The sequence below is a fragment of the Monodelphis domestica genome, chromosome 4 (assembly GCF_027887165.1).
Source record: "Monodelphis domestica isolate mMonDom1 chromosome 4, mMonDom1.pri, whole genome shotgun sequence".
Taxonomy (NCBI): domain Eukaryota; kingdom Metazoa; phylum Chordata; class Mammalia; order Didelphimorphia; family Didelphidae; genus Monodelphis; species Monodelphis domestica.
In genome coordinates, this window is record NC_077230.1 from 423265507 (window position 1) to 423283626 (window position 18120).

At 40.6% G+C, this 18120-nt stretch overlaps 1 protein-coding gene across 1 annotated transcript in view; it reads left to right on the forward strand.

Moving 5' to 3' along the window:
• Positions 1–18120, forward strand: part of LOC103103217 (uncharacterized) — an 81780-nt gene that overhangs the window by 39260 nt on the left and 24400 nt on the right. Inside the window, exon 13 of the mRNA XM_056826221.1 lies at positions 12950–13106. Coding sequence (XP_056682199.1) covers positions 12950–13106 — 157 coding nt within the window. The remainder of the gene's footprint in view (positions 1–12949; positions 13107–18120) is intronic.

An 18120-nucleotide genomic window follows, 5' to 3' on the forward strand; every position in this document is an offset into this window, starting at 1 on the left:
ATGAACTCACCAGGAAGTTGATAAGAAAACTAGAGAGTGCATGAGGGCACTAGGCTGTGTACTTGGGGAGGAAGTGGTCATAGATTCAGGAGAAATAAGTTTGATCTTATGTAGGAACAGGAAGAGGAACCAATTGGCAGCCCTGTAGCCTCAGCCTAGAGGTGGATCAGTGCCAACTAAAGAAAGTGTGGTATCCCAGGTATATTCCGATATTGAAAGTAATATCGATATTAACCTATGTGCTCATGTACCAGACTCACGGTTATATTATTTCTTGATAATTATGTTTAATTAGTACACTATTAATTCTGACCACTCTCCAAACGTACGGTACAAAGGTCAGGAGAATTCCTGGACAGGGCATTAGCTGCCACAGGGTCCTAGTTCCTATCCTGACAGACCAGATCCCCTACCAGGTCACATGTTTGATTAACCTCCTCCTCTTTGATCTTGTGGTTGTCAATTGAGCCAATGTTGAACCATTTCATTAACTACCTCACATTCCCCATTCCTTGATTCTCCAATAAAAGATTGGGGACACTGTAGTGCTCTCTCTCTCCCTCTCTCTCTCTCTCTCTCTCTCTCTCTCTCTCTCTCTCTCTCTCTCTCTCTCTCTCTCTCTCTCTCTCTCTCTCTCTCTCTCTCTCTCTCTCTCCCTCTCCCACCCTCAGAGGACCATGCATGCTGGAGCCCATGTTGTGGAGCTCTTCTTCTCTTCTTCCTTTATTGTATTCCCTCTCTCTCTGTCCCTTTCACCCATTTCCCCATTTCCCCATGGTGTCTAACTTTCCTTCTCAGGTGTCCACCCACGAATATATTAATTTGTGGCTGCAGGCAGCTACAGAAGGGACTTGTGTAGAGGCATGGAAACAGCTCTGGGCCTGGGGCTACATAGCAGACAAAAAACTGGAGTTTCATCCCCTATCTGGTTCTTCTGCCTATAGCTGAAGGACCAGAGCAGAGACCTTAGAACAAAGGAAAGCCCACAATTCTGCACCTACAGAGCCTTGTAGCTAGCTGACAGTGACTGGAGACAGAAATAGTCTGCTAGAACTTCAGCTAGGGGCAAGTCTCAATGGTGCCACCAAGACCTAAATCTAAGATAAGATCTTGAGGAACTCAGACAAGCAGGGTAATGATTATGATTCATTCTGCTGCTGACTGCTTTGAGCACACTAAAAATGGCAGATCATTGTCCTGAGTTACTCCCGATACGTGCAAAAAGTACAGCATTGAATACCAGAGAAAATAGCAGCAAGACACCCAAGAGAAGCATGTAGAGCCTGAAAGTGTTATGAAGTTCCAATTCAGGAAGTAAGGCCAGAAAAGCAAATAATCAGGAAACAACCCCACTTTAAAAAGCTATTATATGGACAGGAATACTCAAGATGCAAAGCCAGTGGAGAAATGACTCCAGAATATCTATAAGCAAAGCACCAAATGAGAAAAGATACCTTGGATACACAATCAACTAGAATTTCTAGAAGAAATGGAGTAACTTTTAAACAGAACTAAAAACTATTTTATAAATAATAGATATGTAGTACAGTATAAGGCAGTGATGGCAAAACCTTTTAGAGTGCCTGTCCCACCCAGAGGTTGATTACTGTGCCCCTCCTTTACCTTACACAAGGGAAGGGAGAAAGTGCTGCTATTGGACTGCTGAGCAGAGGGGCAGGTGAGGAATGTCCTCAGTGAGTGTAGAGAGGGGGAGGGGAGGAGAAGGGAGGTACCTGAGTGCTCCACTTTGGTCCAGCTCTGCCACCTGTGAGCCACCCACCTTACCCCTGTGCAAACCCATTGGGCTACTGAGCAGAGGAGTGGGTGATGTGAAAAAATGTCGACAGGCTTACTGGAGAGGAGCTGGGGAGCAGCTCTGCTGGAGTCCCTTCTAGTAACAAACTGGGGAGGAGGGGGAAAGGGAGGGCAGACACATGCCCACAGATCATACTCTGAGTGCCATCTCTGGCACCCATGCCATAGGTTTGCCATCACTGGTATATAGTATATAGAGCTTAAAAGTTTTTAAAGTACTTAACAAATATTAACTTTTTTTTTTCTCAAAAGAAGCCTGGAAGATAGGTACTATTATTATCCCCATTTTACAGATGAGGAAACTGAAGGAAACAAAGCTTAACTGATTTGCCCAGGGTTATACAGAAGGTAAATTGGGAGGTTAGATTTTAATGCAGACTTCCCTGACTCCAGGTCTAGCACTCTATTTATTGCCTAGCTTACTAAACATATTTCCAAAGATGTATGAACTTGATGTTTATAGAGATCTGCCACACTTTCTAGCTATGGAGGAAAAACTTCGAAGGAGAATTAACATTTTAGAACAAGAGGATCCAAATTACCTAAATAACAGATTTACTGAAAATTAGAACTACCTAAACAGTGTTAATTATCCTATAAACCAATAAGAAATATTAAAACAAAGTCCAAATGCTAAAAAAAAAATAGAAGAAAAAAAATGAAAGGTATCACAAAGCAAAAATAAGTCACCTGGAAAATAGAAAAAGGAGAAATCTTCAAGAGCCAATTAAAAAAGATTTTGAATATTAAATGTCAAGAAATTATAAAAGAAAATTTCCCAGAACTGTTAGAACCAGCAGGCAAAATGGAAGTGGAAAATATTCTACTCCTGGAAAAAATACTCTACACAAAACTCTTAGGAATATCATAGTCAAAATCCAGAACTTCCCAAGTCAAAGGAAAAAATACTATGACATGCAAAAAGGACTAAGGAGTAACAGTAGTCATCACACAAAATTTATCCCTATTACCTACCACAATAAATGAGGGAGGATGTTGGAATGTGATAATTCAAAAGGTGAAAATAAATACTTACTACCAAGAATAACATACCCAATAAAACTGAGTATAATCCTATTGTGGGGGAAATGAGTCTTTAATGAAATAGATTCCCTAACATTTCCCCATCTCATTTCATTTTCCTTTATAAAGGAGACAGTAAACAACAGGAAGGAAAAATTAATAGAAGATGACAGGAAACATGCAATTAATGATTACAATTATGAATGTAAATTAGATTAACTCATCTATAAAACAGAAGAGGTTAGTAGAGGATTAGAAAGCAAAAGCCAAACTATATGTTGTTTAAAAAAAATACATTTGTAATACAAAGTTTAAGAAAGGGCTAGAGCAAAATCTATTTTTCACTTCAGCTGAACTCAAAACAATACAATAACAATCATGATATGAGACCAGTTAATGGCAAAAAATGATTTCAATCTAAACAATTAAGCCGAGAAACTCCATTATGCTGAAAGATATGACAAGGAATTGCTATATCAATTTAAACTTTGATAAGTGAAGAATTTATCAATGCGAATAAAAGTGGTCATTGTCTACAAGGAGATTAAATTTAGACTGAGGGAGATTCCACATATTGTGAAATGGTGGCCATTTTGTTCTGGTAAATTACAGGGATGGTGTAGGATACCAGGCATGTTGGCATCTGGGAAGTATGATTGATGTATTGATATTGTATTACCAGACACATGGTCAGAGCTCTTGATGTTCATTGTATGGAAAGCGACAGTCCAAAGGACTAGCAAAGGACAGGCAAATTCATGGGCTGGGCCTTGACAGGGGCCACGCAGTACTTTCATTTGCAAAGCATGGTTAGATTAGGGCCCTGGGCTCAGAGTACTTTCATTTGCAAAGTGTGGGTTGGATTAATCCTCACTTCTTTGATCTTGTCTCTTTGATTCCCTCTGTTCCCTCTTCCACTCTCTGTCTTACTCTTACTCACTCTTACTCTCTCTCTCTTCCCCTCCTCTCCTCTTACCTCTCTTGCTTCACTATATCTCTTTCCAATGGTTGATCAGACTCCCTTGTTTATAGGAGGCACCAAGGAGTTGAGACTCCTCACCTTTTCTAGCAACACTGTCGCCCCCCAAAGCAGACTCTCTTGTCTATAGGAGTATCAAGGAGTTGGTACTCCCCACCTATTCTCTTATTCCTCTTATTCCCCATGTGTTTCAACTTTTGCCTTTGAGTCATTATTATTCTCCCATTTCCTTAGTCTCCTCTCTCCTCCTCAGGTTATTACCCACAGATAAATAATATAGGACTCCCGTGGGGGGTCACTATAGATGGCAAGTGGAATTGCGCCTTAATCACTAGATTGTGTATATGTCAGAAACTGTCTCTAGGATATGGCATGACATTTTTAGTGCTTCCTGCTCAACTTCTTGGCTGAAAGTAGAGTCGTCCTTCACTATATTGTGGTTCACTTATTGTGGCTTCATTGTATCATGAGTTTCATATATATATTATATACATATATATGTGTCAGAGACCATATTCGGGGACAACTTGACCTGAAACAAGATTTAAGATCCTAGGGAAACTTAACAAACAAGTTACCTCCCAGGCGTCGCCAAGACCAACAGCCACAAAACATAACAATAACCATTCTTCATGTTCCCTCCTGGTACAAGCAGTCTTTAATCACCACCACCACCCCCCCTTTACCTCAAGCACATATATTCTGCCTTACACCTACAATAAACGGAGCCTTGACACTACCAGATTGACTCTGTCTCTCTATTGCGTGCTTGGTCTCCCCCTCTCTCCTCCATGGGCTCTTTTTAGGTGGCTGCTCCCCGAACCCCACTGTTGAAGTCCGGCAGGCCCGGATATATATGTATATAATTCTGTATCACAGAGTTTTTTGCAATATTGCAGATGATTGCAGATGAATACTGTACTCTACACAATGGAAATGCAGCACACCACTGCCACTTGCATAAGTTTGCCGACATGAGATTTGTACACGGCATGCTTTGACTGATGCAATGAAAGTAGACCAACCACAGCACTGTGTTCTGTATCCTGGGTGCTGATTGGCTCAGTGACTGTAGCATATGTCTGCTCTTCTGCACTGGGTCCATATGTTCAGCATCTCTCCTGGTCCACTTCATGGATTTTCACCTATCACAGGGATCTTTGGAATGTAACTCCCACAATAGGTGAGGGATCACTGTATACATAAGAGATCAAGGAGCAACATGACCAATTTGTCAGTTCCTAAGAGCATTCTAACCAGTGATTTTGGTAAGTAATCTCTTTTCTCTCAGAGAATAAATCTGTTGGATTGACTCATGTAGGCCACCTGCAGGGTTCCATTGCATTCAGGTCCACTCAGGAAAAGAGATTTTCATGATGAATTAGGAAAAGACTTGTAAAGAAAGAGCCTGACTCTAGTGTATGAGGTCAGACTTATAGTGAATGTCAATCCACTTCCATTGATTTTACCCTTCATGTCCTTCCCTCCTATAATAATCTTAGAAAATTTTTCAGTAGGCAAAGGAGGCCTATCAAACTCCTTTTATTACTCGTATGAAAAATGAAAAGAGTGAATAAATCACTAATTAAGATAAAATTAAAGGAATTATTAGAAGTTATTTTGCCCAATTACATACCAACAAATAGAACAATATAAATAAAATTGAAAAATAATTGCAAAAATATAAATTGCCTGCATTAACAGAAGAAGAAATAGAATAACTAACTAATCCTGTTTAGAAAAAGAAATTGAACAGACCATAAATGAGCTTCCTAAAAAAAAGCATCAAGACCAGCTGGATTTAGAGGTTAAAGGGCTCCTCACTTTAGCAAGGAAGATAGGAGGTGTGCTGCTGTTATTCACTGGCCGGGCACAGCCTCAGTGTGTAAGGTGAGCTACAAAAGCGCAGGTGAAAGCTGGAAAGTGAAGAAGTTGGAGGAAGATCTCCAAGAAGGATGAGATCTGCATTCCTCCACAGCACTGATGACCACAGGACTGAGAGGGAAGATGGAGGAGAGTAGGAAGTTAGAGCCCTTTGACTCTATTTCCCAACTGAGGAGAAAAAAGCTTTCCTGACTCCAACTCTGGGCAACTGTAAATAATAAAAGGTGGGGTGCTAAGGGCCGACTTCCCTGGAAAGACAGTGATAGAAGGGTAGACTCAGGGGGAGAAATTGAGGTTATTGATGAAGAGGAGGATGAGGAGAATGAAGCAGTATTTAAGGAAATTAGTCAGAATTTCCCCCTCATAAAGAAACACCCCATTATTACCAAGAAATTGCAGGGTCTCCAGAGAGATCAGGAGGAGAGAGTGAGAGACACAGCTGAAGAGAGTCACCCAACAGGCAGTACAATCCCCCCTCCACCAATTAATTGACTTGTCAGCAAAATTCCAGCCAAAGGGTGAGAGTATCACTGCTTGGATGGGAAAGCTGTGGAAGTCAGAAGGAGACGAGGCAAAAAATCAATAACATCCCTGCCCACCTTGCCAGGCAGTAAAAGCAAGCACTCCTTATTAGAATGGATTGTTCCGGGGTGTCAGGAGGCATATCCAAAAGAGGGGGATCTCCTGGGGCTGCTAGGGGGCTGGAAAACAATAGAGGGTGACTGCAGTTATTGAGAGAGCTGGAGATGAGACAGACTATGGACACACCCAAGCTGAAGGTCTGGATGCTGCTAACATTCACTGCAGGAATGAAAGGAAAAATCTTGCAGATCGTCCCCTCCAGCTTGGGATAGTCCTTGAGTCCGTATGCTGGGTCTCTGGCAGTGGGGCCTGTCTATGAGGTGTATATAAGCTGTATATAAGAGAAGGGAAGAGAAGGTTCAGAAAGTGGATGAGAACTGCAACGACGTGCAAGTGGAGATGGGCTGGGGGTGAAAAGAGCAAGAGAAGCCATAGCAAAGGGACTGGAAAGCTGATGAGGCCAGACCCGCTGTGGGCATGCCCAAATACAAACCTGACTGGCAGCCAAATGCAGGGCTCCTGGAGCGGTGGAGGAAATAGAAGCTTGCCCAGCAGTTCTGCTACCCAGCTTGTGCAGCAGAGCCCCAGGCACCCCCCTAAGGAGGCTAATCCCAGAGGGTAGCACCCTGCACCCACCCCCTGGGCAATAGGGACGGGGCCAAAGTCATCCCCAAGGGTGGGTAATGGAGGGTGATAGAAGGTATCCTATATTTAAAAATTAATATCCAATATTACAAGGATTATAAGATGTATTAGCAATAAACTTGAAGCAAGGGAAAAAAACCTCAGTAAAGAGAACCCACTTTCCCAGCCTTGCACTTGGAAAGAGAGAGACAGAGACAGAGACAAACAGAGAGAGACAGAAACAGAGACAGAGAGACACACACAGAGACAGAGAGTGACAGAGAGAGACAGAGAGAGATAGAGAGAGACAGAGAGAGACAGAGAGAGAGAGGAGAGACAGAGAGACAGAGAGAGATAGAGAGAGGAATTAGCAAAACATATACAAATGTGAACACACTACGTGGTGGAGAAGGGAAAGGAATTCTGGGAAATAAAAAATGAATTCTGGGGAACGTAGTTCAAAGGTAGAAAATTTCCACTTATACAGTATCATGGGAAATGAACAATTCACCTGTCACTGTGAAATAAACCAAGTTGTCTAACTCCTAAATACTGGTACAGAATGCCCTCCCATTCCTGAGAACTCCAGCCAGTTCCACAGTTGGTCAACAACCAAGGATGACTATTGTGAACTTTAAATTACTCCACCCTACTTAGACCTTACTTTATGGGAAGATAAAGTTGTAATCTCCTGATTGAACAATGAAGGTACTTAGCTCGTACCTTATAGTGGGGCTAGAACTTTAAGCTAAGTCTATTTTTAGATCTTAATACAAAAAGGTGTTAAGTAACTATAAAGGTTAAATTAATCATAAAAAGGCCAAGTAACTAACAAAAGGTGAACTTAACAAAGAAGTGTTAAGTAACTGTAAAAATATAATCTAATCAAAGAAGATGAGAACTAAAGAGTGGGCATTTAGAGGAGGGGACACAAGGGTGAAAGGTCTATATATTTGGCTCACTTCCTCTCTACCTTTGGCAGTGGAGAGGTGGCTGACAGCAGCGTACTGGGCATTTTGGCATCTTGACATGGCTATTTTCTGTTTTGGTGGTGAGTTTCTGGATGAAGTTTCCCCCCTTTACTTTCCAACTTTATCCTCTTAGAATCCTCTCATCTTCTTCAGAGACCTAGAGGTGGAGATTTTAAACTCCCCTGGCACAGGCTAGGTGGGAGAAATCCTATATCCTCTTCCCTCTTTCTCCTTAAATTTATTCCCTCTATATTATTTAAAATTACCATAAATTTCCAGATTGACTTGGGTATTTTATTTGGGATTTCCCCCTGGCAACCAATTAATTTGGATTTAAGTCACAATCCTAAAATTATCTTTACACTATGGATACAGGGTCATTCCAAAAAAACCCAAACAGAACAGAATATATAAAGAGGGGGGCTTCCTCCTGACAAGTACTATATTTATATATCCCTCCTTCGTGGGTACATCCAGTGCTTGGCATGGCAAACAGCCCTAGGGGAATGTAGACTCCAGGGGAGAGTTGTAAAACCTGTTCTGTTCTGTGAGGCCAGGTGGGAACCAGTTTTTCTACTTGCTCCTCCTCAGAGTGTCTCAACTCAGCAGTACTACCTTCCTGGAAAGCCTAGAGTAACAGGAGAAACAATATGAGAAATGTAGAAGATGGGCATACTATGGCTCATCAATAGTGCCTTATAATAGTCCTGTTTAGCCCCCAAACTAGATGGGTCACAGAGGATTACAGAGAACTTTTTTTTAATGTCAAGTTGTGGTTTCTTTTTTTTAATTTAATATAATTTAAAAATTTTAACATGCCAATACAATTTTTTATACTTGTTTTCTGCCATTTTGTGATCCAAATTCTTTCCTTCCATCCCACACCTCCCTCAAAGTAAAAGGTAATAAGATAAATTTATTATATATTTGCTCTCATAAAACACATAGTTCCACGTTCATCATGTGAAAGAAGACACATACCACTTACACTAGAGAAAGATTCATGGAGGAAATAAGGTGGAGAATGGCATGTTTCAATTTGCATACACATTTTGCCAGTTCCTTCTTTGGCAGTGGATAAGCTCTTGGGGTTGTCCTGGATCCCTGAATGGCTAATAATAAGTCAATCACAGTTGATCGTTGTTCATCATTGCTGTTACTGTGTACAATGTTCTCTTGGTTCTGCTCACTTCACTTTGCATCACTTCATATAAATCTTTCAAGATTTTGGGGGATTGTCCTGTTCATCATTTCTTATAGCACAATAGTATTCAGTGATAATCAAATACTGCAGCATGTTTAGCTATTCCCCAACTGATGAACAATCCTTCGGTTTCCAGTTCTTTGCTACCACAAAGAGGACTTCTGTGAATACTTTTGAACAAGTAAGTCCTCTCCCCCTTTCTTTGACCTCATTAACATACAGACCTAGCAGTAGTGTTGCTGGCCAAAGGCCACAGCATTTCTTTGAACCTTTGGGCATGTTTCCAAATTGCTCTCTAGAATGGTTACATCAGTTCACAGCTCCACCAACAGCATGAGTGTCCCCATTTTTACCACATTCCCTTCAGAATTCATCATTTCCCTTTTTGTCATATTAGTCTGACAGATGTGAGAGGACACCTCAGAGTTGTTTCAATTTGCATTTCTTGAATTAATAGTGACGTGGAGCATTTTTTTCCCATAAAATTACAGAGATTTCTCATTTCATCCTCTGAGAATTTCCTTTTCCTTTGACCATTTGTCAACTGGGAAATTTTTTTCATTCTTATCAATATGACTCAGTTCTGTGTGTATTTGAGAAAGGAGGCCTTTGTCAGAGACATTTTCTATGAAAACACAAATCAGTGCCCCTACCCATGTTGCTGCGCCAAACATTTCAGATATCCTGGAACACCTGGCAAGCCATCTAGGAGCATACGATGAAGCACTCATCTGGGCTAATGGCTTTGGATCCAGAAGCCCAGCACCAATTTTCATCTACATGGAAGAGTGAGCAGAGGACCTTCCATGCTCTGCATCAGGGCTATTTACATAGTCCAAGGAACTGCCATGGCATAGAGACTCCATGATCTCAGACTGTTTCAGTTCCCTGAAGTCATCAAATGTGCCCATTATCTGGATGGCACAATATCAACTTATGAGATGATTTCTCTCTTGTCGGACAAGCTGCATGCCTTGATAATATACTGTTGAGAAGACATTTCTTCCTTTGGGCTTTCACCCTAATTCATGAGCAAAAGAAAAAGAATTAAAAGGAGTTTAGTCTAATTAGTCAAGATAACAACATGGTGAAGGATTGATTACTGGAGATCAGTGAATAACTTCTCTTGGGGCTAGCTCATGTAGGTAATGTTAATATGAGACCATCCCTGAAGCTAATGTGTCTGTTTTCCTGGAGTTACCATATCCCCAGGGTGAGAATGCAGAAGACCCAAGAAAACTTCCTTAAAAAGTCTTGCTCAAAGTCACTTAAGTCCCATTGCCTAGCCCTTACCACTCTTCTGTCTTGGAACCAATACACACTATTGGTTCCAAGCTAGAAGGTAAGAGTTAAAAAAAAAAAAAGGTCTTGCTCACTCCCAGAACCCTTCACTGTGGCTTTTGACTGACCCTACTGAGCTGTTCACCACAAACTCTGCCTGAAGCAGCTTGAACCTGTTCAAATCAGTTCTGCGATCGACAGTTGTGATAAACATCTTGCTTCTGCATTCTGTTTCTGGAAGAGACTGACCACTGACTGCCCTTACCCCCTTACCACCCTGCCATTACAACTTGCTCAACTGAATCGAGGACAGAATAATCCTGACGTCCCCAGGGATAGACCCAAGGATGAGTCTGTTACTGAAGATCTGCACCGGTCACTTCCTCCTAACTGAATAACTTGGTGCATCATCCTAAGTGCAGAAGACCTTTGAGCACTCACTGTGTATCCTGAGGTAATCCTGTGGCACTTTTTGTGGCAAGAGGCCAGGACAATTAAGAGAGGAGAAGAGATAGGTGTTGTAGCATGTTCCACAGGCCTAACCATCACCCTGACTTGCCTTTCACCCACCCCCTCTGGGCAATACATTTGGTTTGCCTCACCTGGCAAGATGCCAATCCCTGCTACTGAGGACCTCTCCCCCATCATACCTAGTAACTACTCTACTTTCACCCTTAGCTTCTACCTGTTGTATGGTGAAAGACCAATGGATTCTGGCAAAGGAAGACCCAAGATCAAGTCCTGCCTCTAACATTTACCTCTTCTGTAATAATGGACTGGTCAATTAATGAGCCTTGAACAACTTTCTAAGAGGAGGAATAGGAATGAAGTTGGAGCCAGGAGGCCTCCATCCAAATCCAGCTCTGCTAATTGCTGTCCATTTGGTCACAGAAATGTCACAACTATGGGCCTCAGTTTTTTCCTCCAACACTGACGGTATTGGGCTAAATCAGGGCTTCTTAAATTTCATGGGGGCCATGAACATGGATGGTCAAAACAGGCTTTACTTACTGTGCTTGATGGCACTGAACAATTCTCAAGAAAGTCCTGTTTGCTTGATTTTAACAAAGAATAGACATGTGGAAATGTCTTTCTCAAACTAATGTCACTTCCCTGTAAATGTCCCTTCAGAGCCTGTCCTTGGATATCACTTTGGGCTTCATGTCTCCTCCTCAGACCTCTAAACTTCTTGTTCCTCTTTGATCTCTTTAACTTGAGGAAAGATCATCTTCTACTTCCCAGAATCAACTTCTTCACCTGTAGCTCTATTCTCACGTTCTGCCCCACAATCTTCATCCAAAGACCTTTCCTTCTCACCTGGCTTCTCCTTCCAAGATAGATTAAGAGTTCAATGACAGCTTTCCCCCATCTTTCGTTCAATCTATTGCTATCTCCCTCTCCATGTACCCCTTTCTATTTTTAAAATTTTGTTCAATAAAATTAGAATATTTTTCTAAGTTACTAGATTGATGTTCTTTCCCTGCCCTCCCCCAACCCCTCTCCCATAGCCAATGTGAAATTCATCTGGGTTTTACATGTGTCATTGATCAAGACCCATTTCGGTATTATTGATAATTGCACCAGGGTGATCGTTTTAGAGTCTACATCCCCAATCATATCCCCATTTACCCAAGTGATCAAGCAGTTGTTTTTCTTCTGCATTTCCGCTCCCCCAGTTTGTTCTCTGGATGTGGATAGTGTTCCTTCTCATGAGTCCCTCAGAATTGTCCTGGATCCTTGCATTGCTGCTAATAGAGAAGTCCATTACATTGAATTGTACCACAGTGTCCAGGCACCCCTTTCTGCCTCTCCATCTTTTCCCTCTCCAGACTCTGACATTTGTTTGGGATGGGGAGGTACTATGAAAAGCCTATATTGCATCCTGCCCACCAAAAATAAGGAAGCAAAGACTTTTCCATTTTCTTAGCTCCAGGCAGCCCTCAATCCACTGAGTCACTTAGAAACAGGAGTGGGGTGTGGAGGGGAGGAAAGTGGTCTCTATCTGCTCCCACTCAGTGGAGGCTACTCGACCTTCAGTTCCCTCTCCCTAGTTCTGCTGGACCCTCCCAGAAGCCCCAGTAAAACACCTGAGAAAAGGTCAGGGCACTCTGACCTGGCTGGATAAAGGAGGAGATGCTCAGTAGCCTGGGTTTGAGAAACCCAAATAACGATCCAAGCACCTCGACTTTACCTAATATTCCCTACACTCATTTAAGGGGCTAAACAGTCTGCTTCCGGAGGAAAATAAGGAAGGAGATCAGGCCTCAGAAGACCAAAGTAGATTATGTTGAGTGACTCATGTTCCCTTTGGGGACAAAACCCCTTCTCCATGGACAGTGGGAGGGATCTGTGTAGGGGAGGGGCTTGCCGGGACAGGCATGAAACCACAGCAGATAGGAGAGAAAGAAAGAAGAAGAGAGAGGAGGGAGGAGAAAGTCAGAGGCTAAATTCCTGACCTGTGGGGCTTGAGAGATTCTTGCTAAGAGCTGCTCCGGCCCTGCAGAGAGAAGCCTGGAGGAAGAAGAACAGGGACAGATCTGGAGACTCAAGACAGCCTGGACAGCAGCATGGACACCTCCAGAGTAGACATTTCTGTACAGGGGAGACAGACCTGAAAAGGGAAAGATGGAGCTTCCTGGGAAGGAGAAGGCGGTCATATGCAGAGGGAAGCATAGGCTAATAGAGAGCCCCTCAAAAGTTCCTCACATTATGGGCAGCTCCTGGAAGGTGCTCCTAATCGCAGGTGAGATAGCCATTGTGCTGGAGCCTGGGGGAGGAGAGGGATCTTGGGGGATTCTGACCCAGATATAGCCCAGGGAATCAGCAAAAGGATCAGGAGGAAGGAGACCTATCTCAGTGGGCTTCTCTCAGGGACAGTCTCTGAAAACCTGTCCAGGGGGAGCTTTCCTGAGCCAGGGGCAGATGATGAAGTAGCCTCTCAGGGCCATCATTCCACATCTCCAAGTCCAGTCCCAGAGGTAAGTAATTACTTAAGAGGCAACAGAAGTTTTTGTAGTCAGAGGAGACCTGGATTTGATCCCAGCTATAAGGTTTACTAACTGTGTGACCATAGACAGGCCATTTACTTCTTTAGCTTGTGTTTACCAGGATACCACCTTCCTCCCAGAGGTGTTTGGGGGCAAAACTGTCAGGCTTCAAAGGTTTAGTAGGAAATTCCCTCCCTGGGTTGGAGCCAGAAGATCTAGATTCAAATGATGCCATTGATAAAAAAAAAATATTGGTCCATGTGTTAACTTGACTGGGCCTCTCTCAGTTTACATTTCTGAAAATTTAGGTCATTTGATTCAGTGATGTCTAAGGTCCTGTCCAGGTCTAATTCCTGATTTCTGTCCTCAATCACACCAGTTTATTAATTCATTTCTCCCTTTCCATGCCTTGCCTACCAAGAAGGTAGACCCTTTCTAAATCAAGTTCATGGAGTGACCTTATAAAGTGTTACAGACCAAATACTCAGATCCTCTGAAGAGAAGGGGACAGACAGATTGATGCACAGGCAACTGAATCCCCTTCAGGCACACCCACGGAACCCCCAGCAGTCTTCGGAGCAGGCTTATGTGGTGATTTAAAAATCTGAGAGGCTGGATTCTGGATAAGAGAATTAATGTATTGATCTGGCTAAAAATAACCAATAAATTAACTGGTCAGTAATCTCTCAACTTCTGGAGTTATTAAATACAATTTGGAAGCTCGTTCTTTAGCCCTCCCTCTAGACAACCCAAGACATTTCTAATTGGTGAATAGCTAATGAGGAGGTGGTCCTACATGTTCTCAGTATTGTCCCCAGTTCCTTGATAATGGTGGGAAATCACATGCCTTGTCCTATGATTCCAACGTCTAGAAGAAGAAATCAGATCATGTGTGGTTGAGTGACATTGTCTATACACCCAAAGTGGCACTCAAGGGCCCTGTCCTTCTGCTCACAATCATACCTGGCCTAAACTGCTTTGTTTTGTTTGACTAGGTAGGACCCACAATTGCCCTTTTCAATTGCCCTAACTTAGAAGATGCTCTGGGGTAGGATATGTGAAAAGTATCCTTTGGATTTTTAGGAACAAGAGAATGAGGAAAGAGGTTTGGAGGACAGATCTGAGGCCCAATTTAAAACTTAGAAATAGTAATAATTCCATGTTAAAATAAATCTTATCATTCCATTCTCTGATACCCTGAGAGACATTCTCCTCAATTATTTACTAATGAGCATGACAAGTATAAGCTTCAGGACTGATTCATCATGATACAAAAGGACCTGGAAGTACTATGTATTTCCTTTTTTTTTTTTAAATAAACCCTTACCTTCCATCTTAGATTCGACACTGTATATTTGTTCCAAGGCAAAAGAGAGGTAAGGGATAGGCTTTGGGGATTAAGTGATTTGCCAGGGTCAAATGGCTAGGCCAGATTTGAACCCAGCTTCTCCCATCTCTAGGCTTGGCTTTCAATCTACTGAGCCACCCTGCTCCCTTTGGTATAATACATTTCAAGAACAGTTTAAATATAAGATATGGGTATTGGGTTTTTTTTTTTTTAACATGATGTTGAAAAATGATGGATGCATTGACAAAGAGCCATTTGATGGCACTTCCCTATGGCAAGCAGGCCATACAGTCAAACAAAATAATGGTACGGGGGGGAAGGAATTAAAGGAATGGGTAGCCTAATCCCTACTGTTCAGTCTATTATATACAAGGAACCAGAGTCCCATGATGCAGCCATCTGATCTCTGGTGTCTTTTCTATTTGTGCTATCTGTAAAGATTAAAATTGATATACAATAACTAAAGTATTATGATTTATAAAGTTTATTAATAACAACTAAAGTAAAAAGCTACCTAAGCCTAGACTGGTCATTAGAGAAGAGAGGGAAAAAAAGAGCAGAAATGAGACAGTGCCTCAGGACTTATAACCAATATGTGAAGATGCAAATGTGCACAAGGGAAAAGGATTCTGGGTAATACAGAAAGGAATTTTGGTTAATGTAGTTTTAGGGGTTCCCTAAATTAGAATTTTAGTTTAGAATTCCTACCTATACATACCCCCTTTGATCTTATTGGGATACCAGTCTCCCCAAAAGGATCATGAAAGCATAATCAACTTATAAATTGCAATAATTTGTGGACAAAAGGAAAATAAAAGAGAAAAAGATCAAAACCAATGATTATTAGGTTGACAAAAAAAAAACAATTTTGGGGGCAGTCCCCTTTGGCAGAAGAGTATACATTCAAAACAAGTATATTCGACTCCCAAAATTCAGTTCTGGTGCAGTGTGTGGTCTCTGCAGGCATCTTAATCATGCCTTCTCCAAACAGTTCATTTTCTGGATTCAGGGAGGTAGTCTTTTGTTCTAAATTAGGCTCAACTTTAAATAAAAATTCACAACAACAACAAAGTCTCCCTGAAGAGAATAATAACAAAAGCAGGGATTACTCAGGGATGCATGGCTGAGTTATGAGGTATATGAATCAATTTGAAAAGAAAATGAAAACATCAGAAAAATCAAATAGAAGAGAAAAAATAACTTGTGTATAAAATAAAAAATTTCAAAGTCTTATGTCCAAAAAAATCTAAGTTAAGGAAAATTAAACTTAAAACAGGCCTTTGAACAAGAGCCCAATTAAAATGATTTAAGCAATTATGCACTTACCCCAATCAGTAGCCAGGATTACAGAAAGTTTGTCACACTATGAAAGACAAAAAAGGGACTAGATTTTGGGAACCAGGTAGGAGCCAAAGTGAGGTGCTTGGATGGGGCTCAGGGAAGTCCTGCCATTTGACATATGTCAAAACAGCTGCAACCTCAAACCCCAAACAGATTCAAGTCCTCTTGTCTTGGCTCAAAATTACATCAATCCTACTGGGATTTGGTGTCTTTTGATTTTTCGTGCTCATTGGTACTTTGCAGGTTAGCTTTGTGCTTCTTTGGCACTGTGCAGTGATTCTTCTCTTGGAATCAGATAGAATCATTAAGAAAAGTCTCATAATTTTGTTTTAACAGTCAATGGCATTATTTTATAGTCTAAAGCTTTGGAGGTATGCATTAATATTAGAACAAATGTATTTTCTAAACTTATATTACTGCAAAATTAAAAAAAGTTAAAGAAAAATCTCAATAACTGGTGACATGTGTTTCAAATACAAAAAGGAGAGAAAAATAAAACTCCAAATACTATATTGCACATGCAAGGAAAAACAATAATAAAAAAATTTTAAATAAAAATATATAGCTTACAATCAGTGACACACTGTGTCAGCCAAGGAAAGGTAGAATAAAAAGGTTTCCCAACAAAAAATGAGATCCTTTCCTTTTTAACTTGGCTAAGAATCACTGTGTGAGTGCAAATGAGTTTCACATAAAACAGTAATACAGTAGATAATGTACATTCAAAGACAGTACCCAAAACCCCCAAATTCACAATAGCCCAGTTAATGATAATAGCAAAGAAATCCATTATTATATAGGATTCACATGAGTTTATAAATAGCCACTTGCTGTATAGCATTAAAAAATCTATGAACTGATAGATACTTATCACAAATTCTACAGTATAGCAATCTTTTAACCTTGGCAAAGATATTTTTAATAAAGTCTATTACTGCCATTATTTTCAAAACTTGGCAGAAGAGTCTAGAAAAAACCCAAACCTCTGAATTGTTAAGGAAAACCTTTTGGGGTCTCAGACATCACCAAGAATTCTAGCTTGTTCTGGTGGAAGTAAATTAAACTGAAGAGTTAAATTATTATACATGCACAGAAGCTCTTTTTGGCTTCCTGCTTTATATAAACTTTTGGTAGGAATTTCTATTTGGTTCTGTACCTTTAATTCAACATTCCATTCAGAAACTACTAGTTATCTAAAATTATTTCTAAACACCCATTAAACTACTTTAAAATTCTTAGCTCATTAAATACTCCAAAGGTTGTATATTATTGTGACCAGTTTTGATGAAGTCCATCCATCATCAAATATGTGATAATTAACAAAGACAAAAAGGCAGAAAAGACTTTTAAGGCAATAAGTGATTTTGATGGATCTAGTGAAAAAGTTTGAACAAGATGTTCATAGTTGTATACAATGATATGTTGTTCAGTTAGATCATAGGCAAATGTACAAATTAAAGAATCAATATAGGCAAAACATGCCAGCTTAAATGATTCAGTATAACAGAAAAATATTGATTAGATTAAAACAGATAAACTTAAAAAAAATTTAAACCTTAAAACAATCAGCAATATCATAGGCAGTGAAGTAAAAAATCCTTTTCTCCAATCTCAATAGGCTTCTTCACTATATAAGGTGGGGAATTTCCTTCCCTTTCCCCAGTATTTGTCATCCATTTAGGTTTCTTTTGTTGCCCTCTGAGTTTCATCATACTAACACTGAGCAGAATCTCCATTCTGCAGGTTGATAGTATTTAATATTTTCAAAACTTGTCAAAATATTTCAGTTTGGTCTGCAATTCAAGTAGTTTAAGCAAAGTAGCCTGTTGCATATTCTTGAGAAGGAAACAAAATTGTAAATAGCCAGTAAAAATACAAACTTCTAGTAAAAAATTCAAGCAGAGCCAATATACACTGGTTAGCTCTACAACTGCCAGATTTCAAGCATGTTTTGCAATAGCATTTTTCCTGAAAAGACCCTGAATGGGGTTTGTTCACAGAGTAAATGGAAACAAGGGCGAAACTACTAGGGAGGACAATAGGGTATTTGAATATGAAGGACTAGTTTAAAAAAATGAGTA